The 16,814-nt window shown below is 39.0% G+C and overlaps 3 protein-coding genes across 3 annotated transcripts; 2 read left to right on the forward strand and 1 right to left on the reverse strand.

The window, feature by feature from the left end:
• Positions 1 to 468: 468 nt before the first annotated feature.
• Positions 469 to 3,405, forward strand: blvrb (biliverdin reductase B). The gene is made up of 5 exons (XM_030765645.1): positions 469 to 664; positions 1,696 to 1,857; positions 2,134 to 2,223; positions 2,629 to 2,760; positions 3,018 to 3,405. Exons 1-5 carry the CDS (start codon positions 580 to 582, stop codon positions 3,170 to 3,172), a joined length of 624 nt encoding a protein of 207 aa, XP_030621505.1. The 5' UTR covers positions 469 to 579; the 3' UTR covers positions 3,173 to 3,405.
• Positions 3,406 to 3,860: 455 nt separating this feature from the next.
• sertad3 (SERTA domain containing 3) lies at positions 3,861 to 5,462 on the forward strand. The gene is made up of 2 exons (XM_030765179.1): positions 3,861 to 3,885; positions 4,612 to 5,462. Exon 2 carries the CDS (start codon positions 4,620 to 4,622, stop codon positions 5,460 to 5,462), a length of 843 nt encoding a protein of 280 aa, XP_030621039.1. The 5' UTR covers positions 3,861 to 3,885; positions 4,612 to 4,619.
• Positions 5,463 to 8,467: 3,005 nt separating this feature from the next.
• On the reverse strand, positions 8,468 to 12,967 carry kcnk6 (potassium channel, subfamily K, member 6). Its single transcript, XM_030766659.1, has 3 exons — positions 12,652 to 12,967; positions 10,293 to 10,688; positions 8,468 to 8,703 (listed from the first exon to the last, which is right to left on the reverse strand). The coding sequence occupies exons 1-3, from the start codon at positions 12,965 to 12,967 to the stop codon at positions 8,468 to 8,470; spliced, it is 948 nt and encodes a 315-aa protein (XP_030622519.1).
• Between the last annotated feature and the right edge of the window lie 3,847 nt (positions 12,968 to 16,814).

Consider the following 16,814-nt stretch of genomic DNA (forward strand, 5'->3'; position numbering starts at 1 on the left):
TTCTCTTAAAGTGCTGTAATCACGTTTTTTTCCTCCCAGATTGCATTGCAGTTTACAGTATAACACTGTATGACATTAATACAGCACAATATTGTTCAGATTTCACTGTAAATTTACATCAGAGTTTTACAGTGAGGTATTTTAATAACTTACGATGCAGATAAATTCTCGTGTGTTGGGAAGGGTTCTCTGCTTATTTGGATCTTGTTGAACTCCCTGGACTGAACAGTGAAAATGAAAATAGCAAATAGTAAATGTGGTAAAAAAAAAAAAAAAAAAAGAATACAATAACAATAAGAATCATAGTATATTTCAGTAATCCGTAGACACCGGTTAGTATTTTTAGTTCTCTGAAGGTCCCTTTAAAAGACTGCTACTACTTTAAAAGGCTACTTGGGAGGAGCTTATTTCGTGTTTGATGGCATCAGTTTTTTCCTGAAAGAGGCGGCTCCGATCATGACTGTTGTTCTGAGGGGTCATAGCCTATAAAGAAGACCACGTTCTAACAAACTCTTCAAAGGTCTGTGGACACCTTCTTGGTATTCGGTTGATGCAGAGACAACCTATTTACTGTCAATCATGAGTGACACGCTAAAGAATGTGGTAATATTCGGATCCACTGGAATGACGGGCGCTGTGACCTTACCGATAGCAGTTGCTGCAGGTAGGAATGATGGAACAGATTCAATGTGAAGCCAAAAATAGGCTACACGAAAAGAGGTGTTTGTCTTGCAAAAAAAGAAACGTCCCGGGGGGTTTGAGTTGACATTCTGACATGACCGACGACACGTCTAACTGAACAGGAATACTGCAGTGCATTGACTAGCCTACATTAACCTGACAGTTACTGTGGATTGTGGTTGTGGATGATCTGTTTCTCATGTTATTTTGTCACCTGGATTGTATCATGCACTTTCTGTTCTTTGGCGTGTCACAGACAGTGAAATACATCTGAAACAACTAAGCAGTGCTTTCTTCAGTGGCTGGTAAAATGTATGCAGTGCTGGGTTTGAAAAGAGATTTGCTGTCAGAGGGTGCTAAGAAACTTTTATCTTCTGGCAGCAGTGATTCGCAAATAAAGCCCTTGCAAATTGTTGCTCGGGAAATTCTGCAGTGTTGCCAACAGAGGTGAAGGTGCACGCATTGAGAGGATCATGCTGTAAGAAGCACTCGCATTTATTTCCGCACTCTCATTTATTTTGCCTTTAGGTCCTCTAAGTTCCGTCAGAGTCACAAGACATGTGCGAAAGTTCTGAATCATACGTTGTAGTTTTCTGCTGAGTCATGGTACAAGAGAGTACACTGCTTTGTGACAGATAAGCAAAAACAGTTTATCTTCATTTATCACGTTTTTCCAGAGAGGGTGGTGGCATCTGAGTTCATAATGTAAGGCATTTTGAAAACTTAAGTGCTTCCAATGTCCATGTCTGCATCAGTTTACTTGGAACAGAAATTTTTAGGTAATACATAACTCAAATGGAAAAAGGGGACACGTCTTTTCTTACCTCTCCTTATTTGAAGGACTTAACTAGTGAAAAGTCTAAATCATGCGGTATATATATATTTTTTCATTTCAAAGCATACTCAAAGAGTTCAAACATGTATTCATGTTAAATACAGACCAAATGATGCACATTATTGGTGTGTGGTATCATTGCAGTAAGCTCCTCTAATTGTTGGGTGTACATATCCCAGGTTACAATGTGACCGTGCTGGTACGAGATCCTGCTCGGCTGCCTGCAGACCATAAGGCCTCTAGAGTGGTGGTGGGGGATGTCCTGAATAAAGAGGACGTGAAGAAGGCAATGGAGGGCCAGGATGCTGTCATCATCATACTGGGGACCCGTAATGATCTCAGTGAGTTTGGTTTAAGACAGAGGGGAAACCTGTCAGCAAGATGACCAACAGATAAATCTTTTCAAATACAGCCCCAGAAAAAGTATAGGTGCTAATTCTGCAAAAATTTGTTGGGAGAGAAGTATTTATAGAGGACCTTGAATTTACACCACAAAGATCTAATACTTAATTTAATTTAAGAACATGTTCTGGCATGTTATTGAATCAATATGTTGAAATCCACTTCTCCTGAGCATTTTGCACAGGTTTTAATGTTTGATTTTACCCTCTTCATAGGCCCAACAACAATGATGTCTGAGGGGACACGGAACATTCTAGAGGCTATGAAAGCCCGTGGAATTCGTAAAGTTGTTGGCTGCATGTCAGGTAGGCTATAATTATTCTAAATACTTTTTTATTTTCAAGCCATATGTCACAAACTATAAAGAGCATATTGTCCAACACACTTCTTTTGGTCAGGTTGTACAATTTAAAAAGGGTATCATGCATACAGCTAGATATAAAAAATAGTTGATTCACGCACTACTTTATAGTCCAGCAGTCGGAATAATATGAAAGGGGTTTGGCTTTGCACAGGCAATAAGGAGAACTTTCCATAGACTCTCTTACATCTAAGCCAAATTATAATTTAGTTTCATTTACAGTAGCATTTTCCGTTTGCAGTTTCTGGAAATGCTCAAAAATGTTATTCTAGTTTCTCTGTCAGTTGGCTGATGGTCAAATTCTGTCTCAACCTTCTGTCTTACTCCCTCTCCAATCTCTCTTTGCCAGCTTTCCTCCTGTGGGATCGGTCTAAGGTGCCTCCACGGCTGGTACCTGTCACTGAAGACCATGATAGGATGTACACACTGCTGAAGGAGTCAGGACTAGACTATGTGGCTGTCATGCCTCCACATATTGCTGGTAATGACTCTTCATACCACTTTTATTATTACCAACTTCTCAGAGGCATCACATTAAAGAAAGTGAGAGGATATATTTTGTGGACATTTAATTGGGGATCATATGTAATATTTGCACATTTAATTAGGGGTTGTATGTAATTTTTGCTCATTTTGCTACAGCTTTATTGAACAGAAGGGAGCACTATAGTTGAACTCACACAACAATCCAGTGACTTACGAAACAAACCCTGAATATCTGTTTTTCTGTTCCAACAGATAACCACCCTCTGACCGAGAAGTATATAGTGACTGAGAACATGCTGAAAGGCAGAGTCATCTCCAAATATGATCTTGGCCATTTCTTTGTCAAGTGCCTTTCCACTTCTGAGTGGGATGGAAAGACAGTTGGTGTTTGTGGAGAATACAGTTAACCTATTCTGGGCAACGTCATGCAAAAAGCTCTTATTGGTCAGCAAAATTTGTAGCTACAGACAATACATTCTTAACATTGATTACTCTATACAATTGGATAATGATAATGTTATTAAGTTTTGAACTGAAGTATCACAAACTTTTATAATAATGTACTGATGCCATTATGTTTAAGTAATACAGTTTTTTCTTTGTTTGTTTGTTTTATTCTTTTTTGTTGTTGTTGCTGATGTTTTTGTTTTTCTGTCCTGTCTTTTCTTAATGCTTTGCTTTTCACTAGTTAAAAAAACAATAAATAAAATTACTTTATTTTTTGCCTTTAGCTATAAATCAAGCCTCTTATATTCACTCTATCAGCCAAATTGAGAATACACACTCTTACGTTTTTAGAGGCCAAAGACAAGTCTCAGTACGAGGTATCTAACTGACGATTCATTATTATCATTAGCTACATTACCTACTGGCCTGAAGCAAGTTTCCATAACGAAACTTTTGTTTTTAACTACAACTCCCAGAGTTCCATCACAAACGTTCCGTGTTCAAGTTGATTCGCAGGCGGGAAGATTGAAATCATTGCAAGCCATTTCACAATCACGGTGAAGTTACCCAAACGGAAATCGCAAGATATTGTCGCTGGATCAATTTGACGTATTCCCACTTCATAACTGTTCAGTGTTCTCATAGCTAAGGATCCGCTTTCGTAGGATTTCGTGTAAGTGACTATAAGGTTATTTGACTGTTAAAGTAATCCACTGAAACCGACGAACTTCAGGTTAGCTAATTTGCTAGTCAGGTTAGCCCCTCAAATGGAGGATCTGTGTGTTAGCACTGAAAGCTAATTTAAAGAGAAGTGAGCCTTTATCGCCAGTTGAGACATTATAAGAGAGCTGGTACACTAGGTTTGGCACATATTTATGGACGAAAAGGTATCTATGTAGATAATAAAACGTTATCTACATGTCGACTATTAGAAAATCGTGATGTAATGTAGCGGTGGTAGCAAAGTTTGCTTGGAAGTCAGCTAGCTAACAGACAGTTCTGACATAGCTAGGTTGTGTAACTTAGTCTGAAACCTTATTTTTACTCAGTAGCGCAGTATCTGAGAAATGTAGCAAATGAACGTAAGAAATGTCAATACACTGGCAGCTTTACATTTTGAAGCAAAGCACATACCATGTTTGCTAAAAACTTCCTACTGACTGATTTATCTTAGTCGATAATCTTTGTAAAATACGTAGCTGCCATCCTGATTAATTGGCAAGTTTCGTTAGTTACCTAGCTATCTAGTTATCTTTAGATTTAACATTTACAATTTTGTTGTTTATGCCTAGGGTGTAATAGTGGGCAACGTTAATGTAATTTGATGTTGCTTGTGCGTTAAATACTTAACGAGCTGACATTTCTGAATGTGTGTTTTTTGTTTGTTTTTTTCCTTAAGGTTTGAAAATGGTGGTCAGGGGGTTGAAGCGTAAGCTTCATGTGGGTGATGAAAATGCAGGACCTGTATGGGAGAGCCAGCTGCAATCCGTGCTGGACATCTCTTTGGATAAATTCCATCGTGATCAGGCACTCGTGGAGCCCAGTCTGCTCCGCTCTGTGCTGATCAATAACACACTGAGACAGGTGCAGTCAGAGGTCCGATCTCAGGTGGAGTCTGCAGCTGCTGATTTTAGCCCTCAGAGATCTCTTGCAGGTCCAGGGGTGCAACAAGTATCCCCACAGCTCAGCTCCCTCAGAGGTTCCACTCATACTAGGTATAAGGCTCCTCTCTACCCTCACCCCTCAGAAAACACCCAGCCAGGAGAAAACTGGATGGCCTGGTCCTCGGATGATGAATTCTCCCTCTCGACTGCTATCTCTTCCATCCTGAAAGATCTTGATGCTTCCATAGAGGGAGGTTTCGAACCTCCCATGTCCCGGCGCACACCTCTAGGAGCCATTGAAAACGTAGCTGATGATGCATGGTCCAGATCAGGCTCAATGGGTGTTTGGAGTGCTGATGGTGAGCAGGAGACCTGCAGATACTTCGAGGCCACAGCTTCAGGCAGCCTGGAGTTCATGCGCTCCAACTACCTGCAGGACGTCACCTTAGATAACCTTTTCCTGGATATTGACACTTCTGTTTTTGAACCGCCAAGACTGGGGGCGCAAGCTCTCTCTGTCTCTACCACTGATAAGATGATGAAGCACCTATACTCCTGGCCATCCCCTTCCTCGCCTTCTCATAGTCAGATGGCACGAGACCTTAACGAGCTGGAACAGAGTGGGAACATCCTAGTGAGGTCCTAAGAACGCCCTCATGCTTAGAGGGTGTGAAAAGCTTCCTAAACATTATGAAACACAGTCACTGCATCATTACATTTTTTTGCACAGAAAAATGTGCATTGTGTAGAAGAATCCTATTACTTATGGAATTTAAAAAATGTTCTTCCCTTTGAAGTTGTGTATATCTTGTTTAGCATAGGCTTGCTTAGGTGCCGTTTTCTTGATATAAATTATAGAAGTGCTATTAATTGAAGGACAAAGGTGACGTGACAGTTAACATGGGATTAACCTGTCTAGTTTTAGTGGTAAGAAGGGGTACATAGTGTGTCCCTAACCAAGGCATTCTCCAAGAGGTCATAATGTTACATCATTAGGAACACTAACTCCAGCGGCACAGAGATGTTGTCTCTGTTCCTTTTTGTTACAACTCTGAACCATAGATTGAAGGTAGTCTTTATGGCAGAAACCCAGAATGGTGAGTCAAGTTTGTTATGTATTTCTGACAGTTTAGGTTTTTGTGTTGTGCTACCTCACATAGAAGAATGACTATATATTTTGTATCTTTCTCAATATTCACAGTTGTTAGTAAATTGTTCCTTTCTCATGGAGTGGCTCTTTCTGCCATCATAAAACACATGTTCATTTCTTCAGTTTACACTCTGTATGGAAGTGCACATAGACGGCGATATTTGAACTTGAATTGTGGAAACTGAATAGGAATAGGGCGTATATTTTATAACGTTTCAAGTCTGGTTCATTAACATATTATCCATACATGCAATTGTGATTTTAAGGCTTTTATTATATGTCTATTTAGATACACCCATTGTTTTGAAATTTTGTTTGTTTCAAGCATGGTTTAGCTGAAATACTGACATTTCACTTTTGTTAAATGATTATGACATTTGAAAGGAGATCTGTACTGTGTAGCCTACTATCCTTTCAAACAGACTAGTTTGACCGTTTTACTGTTGTGATATCCCACTTGGTGCTTCTATACAAAATTTATTTTTTACATTATACAAATGCACTTTGCTTTTGAATTAAACTTGTATTGTTTAGAACGGACTGGTAGAGCAGCATCCTCTGTCAAAGGACTTAAACCAAGTTAATGTTGGTGATTGATATGACATTTGAATCAATAAAATTAAATATATTAAAGATTAGATTATGAAGAATTAGCATTTCGAGGGGTTACATGAGGGCAATTGTTGTAAAGGGAAAAGAGTTCTATGCAAATGTTGTATTACTTTTCACTAAGTTTTTGAAATAAAGATAACTGGCTGACTTCCTACTGAATGGTATAAGATCCACTTACTGCCACCTTGTGGTTGGTCTGTTGGTCATGAAGCTGATTTTTAGACTTTGTTAGACTGTAAAAGAGGGCCACAGTGAGTTTTTCTCACAACCTGAAGTGTCACGCTGAGTTATCTAGACATTCAGGCTACAAGGGTTCTGTTTTTTCATCCATAAAAATAAATGATATCTACCAGCATGCTAAAATCATACATATGTTAAAGGTCTTAGTAATCAAGCCACCACCTGTTTGCTCACTGAAACAGAAGCACAGACAACCCTTGTGTCAAAGTATACGACTTGTAGAACACTGTTTTTTAAGCCTGTCCTTAATGGCAATATTTGTGAGCAAAGGGCTGCTGAGAGTGTTGGAGCTTCCAGCAACACCCTGTGTACAAGACCTAAATCACCAGTTAAAGTGGACATTGGTCAGGAACTGCTACAGCCCAATTAATGGTCCCTTGAACCAGAAGAAAGAAAGTTCATTTTAACATAAATACTTCAAAAAAAATGTTTTTGTTGATTGTTTACATCCTACTGATTTAAAACTTATCGTGGGGTATTTACCCTTTATAGAATATACTGGTATATGTTTATCATGTATAGGAAGCATATTTCCAACCAATTATTTATTATTTGCTGTACTGGTGTTTAAATCATTTTTGTTGACAAGTAGTAATACTTCATTTAGAACACAAACATTAAAATAAGTAGTCAATGAACAAGTGACAATTGGTTTAATTCATTTTGTTGTGCACATATTTTGTTCCTGAAATGTTCAATTTGGCATTATGTAATCATCCATTATCCCGTGTCATCGTACAGAAACAGAAAAATCGATAAAGAAACAATATACAGAATTCCACTAAATATGATCTTTTAAAAAAGACATTTCTATTATCAAAGGAGCAAATCCAAACATACATGCTTAGATGAGGTCCTAAAATATAAAGTGCATTTGATTAATTTCATGTTTCTGAGAAGACAGTCCACTCCATTCTAAAATGCATGGTATTCTAACACTAGCACTGGCTAAACGCTCTCTTGTAAGTCATTTAACCTCCTGTTCTGAACATATTTACAGTTCACCTAAAGTGAATACAAATTGTGGTCAAAGAAACTGAAATGAAAAGTCTTGAAAGAAAAGCACATACCATAGTTTACAGGACTGAGGTCAAGGAGAACTAGGATTGGTAAGTATACTGGGGAAGACTCCTTAGTTAAATGGTACATAACTAGTTTACAGTTACTAACAGACAGATATGTAGAACTCAACAGAGAGGTTCTCTCTAGTTTGCTGTGACATGTTGTAAAAAACAAACAAACAATAATAATAATAATAGTAATAATACAGAGCCCCACAGACTAATGCACCCTTTGGCTGTGACAATTTTTTTTTCTTACAACAAAGTCATCAGTACTCCTCATATCTTCAGCATGGTTCATGGGCGGAAACCATCCAAAAGAAACCTCAAACCTTGACCTGACCTGTCCTGAGGTGCTGTAGTGCATTTTAAAAACGTGATCAAGAAGACTGACAGAGGCTTCCATGCTAGGGCAGCCACACCAGACAGCAGTCTGTTTGCCATGTAATGATCAGGGGTTTCTGCGTGTGCAGGTGATGGCAACTCAGACCTGTCATCACGTCGATCACAATGACTCAGAAAGATACAGGAAGCAGAAAGAAAAGTGCTGCTTGTGTTTTTTGTGTGTGTGTGTGTTTTTATTTTTTTTTATCTGTTAATGGAGTTGTAGGACACTTGAGAGCCAGGATCCAGAGGCTCTGAAGATACTTTGTCGGCTTCAGGTGGATCTTCATCTACCTTGTCTGCTACTATGGGCTCTTTGTCCTCCTCATCCTCATCGTACTGGGGCAGGTGGAAGAAGGCCGTCAGCCCGTGCAAGTCAGCCAGTTTGTGAAACGTGCGCAGCACCAGGAACATGAACATCAGGCCCACAAACAAGTAGACTAAGGGATGAAAAAAAAAAAAACAGCAGTGAGAAAGATTGACTGAATGATCATTTAAGCATCTCAAAGTAAGAGTGCTGATCTAGAATTAGCTCCTACTGGTTCATATAATTTCATTTCTTAGAGCTATGACAGGCAGGCACAGGCTGATCCTAGACCAGCACTCTCACTCTGAAAAATGTAATATGTACAATCCCAAGCGTGCAAGTACAAGACCAGTGGGTTTTGTTACACGACAACACACAACCACTACAAGTTCCCATTCTCTTTTTCACATCTTGCATCCTTTTTTTGGGTTGTTTCAAATCATCAAAATTTTTTTGAAAAAACTATGTTAATAATTTGATGACCGAACTGAGTTGAGAGAAAGTGCTGTTATTTTCTTATTCTCTCTTTAAGCCAAAATAATAACTTTTGTCTCCTAGTTTCAGGAAGCCTGTGTGATCATGAGCCTGCATGATTCAGAGCAAGTCTGTACTGTACAATGTTCATCACATGGCTGTGATATGTTCCCACACTGACCTAATGCAATTCTTTTCTGTTAATCCTCTTTGGAAGTGAACACTTTCAAACAAGGCATATTGATGAGATCTGACCTACATTCTGTAACTTCAGTCATCATTATAAAATGCTCAAAGCTTGGAGGCCTGACCAACTTCACAAGCATATCACAAAGAAAAAGGAAAAAACCACCAGAAATAAGCATAGACTTTGTAAAGCCACCTGAGAACATAGGTTTTTTCAGCTTATGAGAAAGCCAATATCGCAGCTAAAGACTATTTGACATATTTGATATTAACCAATCATGGAAGTGGTTGATGGCTTAGCACAGGTCATGAATCTGAATATTTGTTCAAAGGTAAAACCTACTCAAGAGAGGAGTGTTTCGGAGGACAAAAACACACTCTTTCAGCCTTAAGTGAATAAGTACTCACAGTCATGCTGTGGCTAATTGAATCTCACACGTTTATGCCATGCAGCTCTCTGTGCACCCCAAAAGAGTTCACACTTACAAGCAAAAACCACCCCGTAATTATGGGGAACACAAAACTTAACATGCGAAGACAGAAACGGTTTCATGACTGAGGTTTATGCTGGCTCCTCTATAAAAAGTAATCGCATCTTTAGCAAATGCCAAAGCAGTAACCAGTTATATACAACAGTTGTATCCTTTCTCTTCAATAAAGCTACACACATTCTTAACTGTATGAGCAGCTTTGTTGAATTATCACGTGTATCCTGTTAATAAGAGACCATGTGTGACTCACTTGACAGAGAGACCAAAAAAACATGGGTGTTTCATAAAGGAGGTGTGAATGTAGCCTGAGCAGAGAGAATGTGTCAGACCCATAGGGCACGACAGAACAGCTCATGACAGCCACACATTCTACTCTCCATTCATAATTGGAGGAGGTGTGAGGCATCTGACTGCAGACTTCAAAACTGTTCAATCAAATTAAGAGTGTGTCTTTATCAGGAAGACGTTGATTTGTTCCGTTTTATATTTCATTTGTTCATACGTATTCAAATTTTCAGCACACACACACACACACATTAATCTGTGAATACCCTAAAACCGAGTCTCTTACCCATTACAGAGATCTTGTAGAGGGGTCGTAGCTTTTGGCCTTCCTGCTCCCCTGGCACAAAGTCTCCTAGGCCAATGGTGCAGAGTGAGATGAAGCAGAAATAGAAGGCGTCCAAAAAGGACCACGACTCCTCAATAGCACTGAACACCATGGCAGGCACCACAAAGAAGCAGAAGACCACTAGGATGAGCAACACAACAAACTGTGTGACACTGGCAGTGCGGGGCTGCCAGCCTGCCTCGCGCTGGCACACTGCAATCGGCCTGTACGTCAGCAGGTGCATGAGTCGCTGGACACAGACCGTGAGCACCAGCATGGTGAAGGGAACACCCAGCAGTGCATAGACAATGGAGAAAGCCTTCCCTGAATCAGATAGTGGTGTGGTGTGGCCATACCCTTGAGAGAGGGAGAGAGGTACATATGAGCTACTAGCATGAGAAGATAAATATAATGTGCATGAATGGTCAGTACTCCTTTCTATGTTGTGTTTAACAGTCATGACACAACTAATTTGTCTGACACAAATAATGATCTGCTTCAATGTGGGTTTATCATCCAATCAGAAGTTTGACTTGTTAAACCAGAAATTCCATGGAACATCTGTTGTGCAGCATTTCTAGTTATTTTAAACAAGGTTTGTATACTTTCATATTACAGTTCCTGACTGTGAATACACTCTATTGACGAACTCCAGTGCAAAGATAATGAGGAAATACCTCATTTCGATGTACCCCAGTCCAAACACGAGAGCGCAGAATGAAAGAAAGTCTTTATAAAATAAAGCAGGTCAAAAACAACTGACACCCCTGCCCCCTCTCCTCCTCCACCTCCCAGAGAGGCCTACTAGAGAAAAAAGCTTAAAGTGTGCCTCCCTTTCAAAGCCTCACATCAGACTCCAGGGATGAAGGAGGAACCAAGCAAAGGTCCATTAAAAACTTGTCTAAAAGGCATTCAAATGAACCCTGACATACACAAACAATTGTAGGAGAGCTGTAAAGGAGTCATAGTCACAGTATTGTCAAGCCTGTACCTGAGAGACATAGACAGTGTACAGTGTAGCATGTACCATGTCTTATTTGAATACTCTGTGTATGGTTTTGGTGCCTAAGTAGACGTGTGTTTCCTGTTTCCGTCAAAATACCAGAGAAACTTCATGTACAGTTCCTTTTTCAGTATGCCTGAATTGTAATGCGCTTGAAATGAACTCGCAAAGGTAACTCAAACTTGTGCACAGATGGAAACACGACAGACAATCACATATAATATACCTTTATATAACAGTACCTCAGTCAAACAGATGAGCATACCGCAAGAATGCATGTGGAGAGCCTACTCGTTCCTTATTAGATAAACAAGTGTGTGAGGAAATGATGACGCCTTGCACGAATTCTGGATAAAATAAACACCTAAGCGAGCACTGCAAACACAAAAGGCATACGAACCCCACCCTGAATATATTACGAGTATAACCTATATCGTGCTCGCACACTGTATCCGGACTAAATATATTAACCCAATAGCGAAACTGATAATGCAAATTGTGATGCTACACGTCTGGTACAGATGTATAGAAAGATCCCTCGACATTCAAAGCATGTAATCAAAGGCGTCACTAAATAAGCAATTGTCCAGTATAACAAAAATGTGTATCTCCCATGATATCACGGACAGTAGCCTTCTTTTCTCAATGCTAAACAAAGCCACACAAGTGTACAATGTGAGCGTCTTGAAGATACCATTCCGTGCAACTGCTGAAAGTCAAGGTTTGAATAAATTTAAAAGGAAGAGGTCTTTAATTCCTTCGTGCATTAAAACATTCTGAAACTTCAGAGTAGGCCAAGTGAAACATTCTGAAACGTCAGAGTAGGCCAAGTCAGAAATACCATCGATGCCCATACAGTTCCTGACTACAAAATAGGAGCTCTGGACATTGTTTTTTCATTTGCCCCCAGCCCCCAAAAAAGCGGTACGTGGCATCAGCCGTTCGAGGTAAAATGTATATTCCCAAGTAACCTAATTTAAAGGGTAATATATCAATAAAAAGTCATTTAAATAGCAAAGGAAGAATATTCCTCGTCGCGTAATTCAACATGTTTGTACAATTAATCAAGTTACTCTGTAGAGCTTCTAAGGAAACGTTTCAAATTTCTTTTGTTGGAGTTACCTCTCCAACATTAAAAAAAACGGCGTTTAGATGAAAAGAACGCAGTGGTGACATCCTTTGAGATCTTTGATGCTATTGTTCATTTTGTGTATTCTGGGGTATAGCTGCGAACATTTTATCACAGAAGAAATGAAAACGTAGATTTTATAGCGTTATTCCCCCACAAAAATACCCACACATCTACCGTCCACTTACCCACTGTTGTAACTAATGTATTTGCGAAAAACAAAGAAGAAGCAAGATCCCAGTTGGAATTCACAGATGCATTTCGAAGTATTGACACTCCATATTTGTTAGCCTTCAAAACTTTTTCCAAAAAGTTTTCTAGTGCTGTAGCATTAACGCAGCTCTGATTCAGAAACTGTGCCTTAAGGGTGTTAAGATCAGCTTTTAAATTCTCCTCTACGGGTCGCTCGATTGCCGAGAACACAAGCCCTCCGAGTAACAGGTAAGTAATGTAAAACAGAATAAACCCAGCAAGCAAAAGGCAAGACTTATTAGAATTGGACATAGCTGACTATGTTGTGGAGGCATCAGGCAGCTACTTCACCGCAGATCTCCTCACTGTTTGTTCTGCTCTAATTGAACTCCACCCTCTGCAATCCTCCACCTACTCCCAAACTTTGGCCAGGAAATAGATTTGATACGCACAAGAAAGTTGAAGCCACTTCTATTAGAAGAGTTTTAAGATCCCGCCTCACCCAGAAAATGTGTTTATGAAAAGCAGCCTTCTATTATGCTTCTAGGGTAAGCAATAGTGTGTACACGGATACAAAGTCGGGACGTTTAACATGGAAATAAATGCATTTTGCTCTGTGCACATTTTGCACCTCACCAGATGTCCGCATTACCACAACTTTGCATCCTTTTTAGGCGCCTTTTTCAAGACAACACTTTCATGTGATTAACCTTGAGAGCAAGTCACATGGAAACACGAGAGGCAGAAAAGTAGCTGGAGAATCGCTTCTAGCCTTTATTATCTCTGTCAATATGTTTTGCTCATGAGATAACCAGAGTTACACTGTCTATAATATGATCCACCACGAGGTCGTGCGGGGACACGAGTGTAAAAACACACACACACAATGTAGCGTTATCTGGTTATACACGCAGATCTCTCTGACTCAACAGTTAAGCAATTAACCAGTTCGGCGCCAAACTTCCTTTTATTTTCAAGACACGGGTCCGTTATCTGATTGAATACGAAATCATCATTTCCCAACCTGACACCCACCTGCAACTAGCCGCATACCTATGCAATTACTATCATGTGTGTACAGTTCCAGTGAGAGCAAGATCGAGGTTTGGGCCTGCCTTTTTCTCATCTCTGAAGTCACACAAATTACGCTTCTAAGTGGCCCCGACCAGGCAGGGGGAAAGGTAGGAGTGAAGAGAGATAAAGCGTCATCCACAGGCTTTATTCTCGTTTTCACAATCAAATAACATTTTGACAAGCTTATTTTAAAATGTGAAGATTCATCGTTTCTCTCAAGAACTCAGAAAATATTCTTTTTATCTGTGAGAATTTCATGTTATAGTAAAAATGACATATCATAGTTTTATATTTGGAACAAGAGAAACAATGGAAACAATAGAACAACAAGAAGAAAAAAAAATCTCACTTTGAGATGATTTTTTTTTTTTTTGTATTTTTCTTTTTAAGTTCAAAACTCATTTTAGAGTTAATTTGCCCACACTGATGTTACACAAGTTTTGCGAAATCTAAAACTCACATTTGGGTTTTAATGGGCAGGAAAAGAACTTTAAAAAAAAGTCTACGGGATATAAACATGAACAATCCTTCATGATGAAAAAAGAAATTAAACACTGCTGTATTTTTGGACAAATTTTTGTGTTTTAAAACAAAGAAAATATGATGAACTATGAATCTTTCAAGTCCCAATGCCAGAGTGCCCGTCATAAATTTTTCACATTTTTTTTGCATTTGGACTCTGCACTTGGACAACTGGCAAAAGATGGAGAAAGCCTTCAGCTGGTGTGCATCATGCATTTCAAATACTGATGGCTTTCATTTATTCTGCAGTTACATCATTCAGCAGTGAACATCTCTGAGGTTTTTCAAAATTTCTGCTGAAATGCATTGCTGCAGCTGTTGCTGCAAAAGAATGGAAATAGTCAAGAAAAGTGACATACTGATTTACAGAAAACACATAAAACTTAAAAGATAATACAGAGCGTGGAATTCTGCTGAATCTACAGCTATATTTGTCATTAAATGTCCAATGTGTCATTTTGGGAGGGACAGCAGAGGTCTGAGGAGACTTCAGGAGGTTGGGTTTCATATTAGGCCATTATGTTCCTGTTGAGGTCATAAGATAATCTCCTCTTAACTGTGGAGACTGGCTCCTGGTTGGATGTGGGAAGTTCAGGAGAAATCCGCTCATTGGCTGGCAGAAAGTTAACCGCTTGCTCCTGCATAGACAGTGATTTGATTACATAATTATATGTGAAACTAGTACAACTAGACACAGTAAGAGAACTGTAGTTACTTGTATGAGCTGACCTATGTAACTGGGCCTTTACTGCTACTAGCTTTTCCTTACTGACTTGTAACGAGCATTTTACAGTGTAATGATTAATGTTCCACATAACACACTTGGCATATCAAAAAAGGAGGTCTCAGTGACTGTGAAATGTGACAAATTAACTCACTGTGTTTAAACAGTTCAAGTGCAAAGATTGGAGGAGGAGTTTCTGGGAAAGAGACTCTGCCCCCTTATACTTCACATCAAGTATTCTCTCTAGGTCTTGGAGGCCATCCAGTAAACTCTTGTCCCTAGTGACACACATAGCAAGGAAAATGACATGGAATTTTACAGCACAACACAAAGGACTCTCAGTATTTTTTTCAGTGGTAAGAGTGTAATTGGCATTATAATGCACCATTTCATCCTTTTAACACCAGGAACTAAACATGTGAAATGTTAATTTAGGGCATTGGCTCTGGCTCTTTACACTTGGAGTTGAGCAATTGCTGTGCAGTAACACATGATGAACCACCACTGCCTGAGATATAATTCTGCAGGAACTCATTTTAACCACAAGATGGCACTGTAAATCAATAGTACAGGACAGAGGAAAAAAATAGATGGTTGAAACACTTAAGCCGTATGGCTTGCTACCTGTTCACAGCATCAGTGGTAAATTATACTTGAACAACAGAGTGATTGTATTGCTCTACCTAACGAAAAAGATTATTTTTGCTCTAGTTTTCATGCTGGGTTATACTGACATTTGAGAACCTACTTTCAAGTAACAATGTCAGTTGCTCTCGTATTACATACCTATGGTTTGTTGCTGTGCTCTGTTCAGCTGACTGCTGTAAAAGTTGTTCTAGTGTTGGAATGTAGTCAGAGTCTCCAGAAGAGGGCAGAACAGAGGGAAAGGCCTCAAGAAACACGCTGTGCTGAACACAAAACAAGAAACAGAACAAGAAAGGTAAAATATTTAGAATTTATTTGATAATGAAAATATGTTAAGTGCAATACCTATAATTATTGTCCTATATTTGCATCACACATCTTCATATAAACAGGTCTGTAATGCTGTTCAAATATGTTCACATTCACACATAGCCTGTATTAACATCCAATGAGCGCGAAGATATGAAGATTTCATAACTATAACTTCAATTATACATCATCATTCCAATTATATATCATCACTCCGTTTAAAAAAGGAGAGCAGAAGAGATGACTTGTAGTATTCATTTAGAAGGAATAAGACAAGGTTTCAGCTTTACCACATAATTACAAGAGGTTTGAAATCTGGCGCTTGTGTTCTCCAGTGCAGATGAAGGCCACCACTGGCCTCCAGATGCAGTCTCCAGACCTTCCCTCAGACTGTTAATCTCTTGGGTAAAAGCTGTCCACTTGTCTTCTGATCGATGAACTGGATGTTCCATCCAATCAGAAGTCCAGGATATGTGTTTATCTGCTAAATTGTAGTTTGTAATCACTGTTAGGAAATATGAGCACTCTTGCTAGAGATAAATTATAATCTCACATGCACTCTGTGAATATTTTCATATCTATATATTTTAAAACTAGTTAAAATGCACATTTATTTACCCTACAACTTTATAAATTCCTACTCTCACAGTGACCAAATTAAAAATACATATGGATTGAAAATGCATGCCTGTTGATGTTTAACTGTACAAGTTCAAGTTTATGTGGATTCCAGTATCACTAATTAAGGTTTCAGTGGGCTTTACTTGCCCACAACAAACAAAACAGGACAACACGTAAAATGTTACAACATTTGGTTTTCTGAAATTAATGACATGAGTTTTGTTTTTCAGATACTCAACATGTTACAGATACAAGTTAAGCCAA

This window comes from Chanos chanos, chromosome 2, assembly GCF_902362185.1.
Source record: "Chanos chanos chromosome 2, fChaCha1.1, whole genome shotgun sequence".
Taxonomy (NCBI): Eukaryota; Metazoa; Chordata; class Actinopteri; order Gonorynchiformes; family Chanidae; genus Chanos; species Chanos chanos.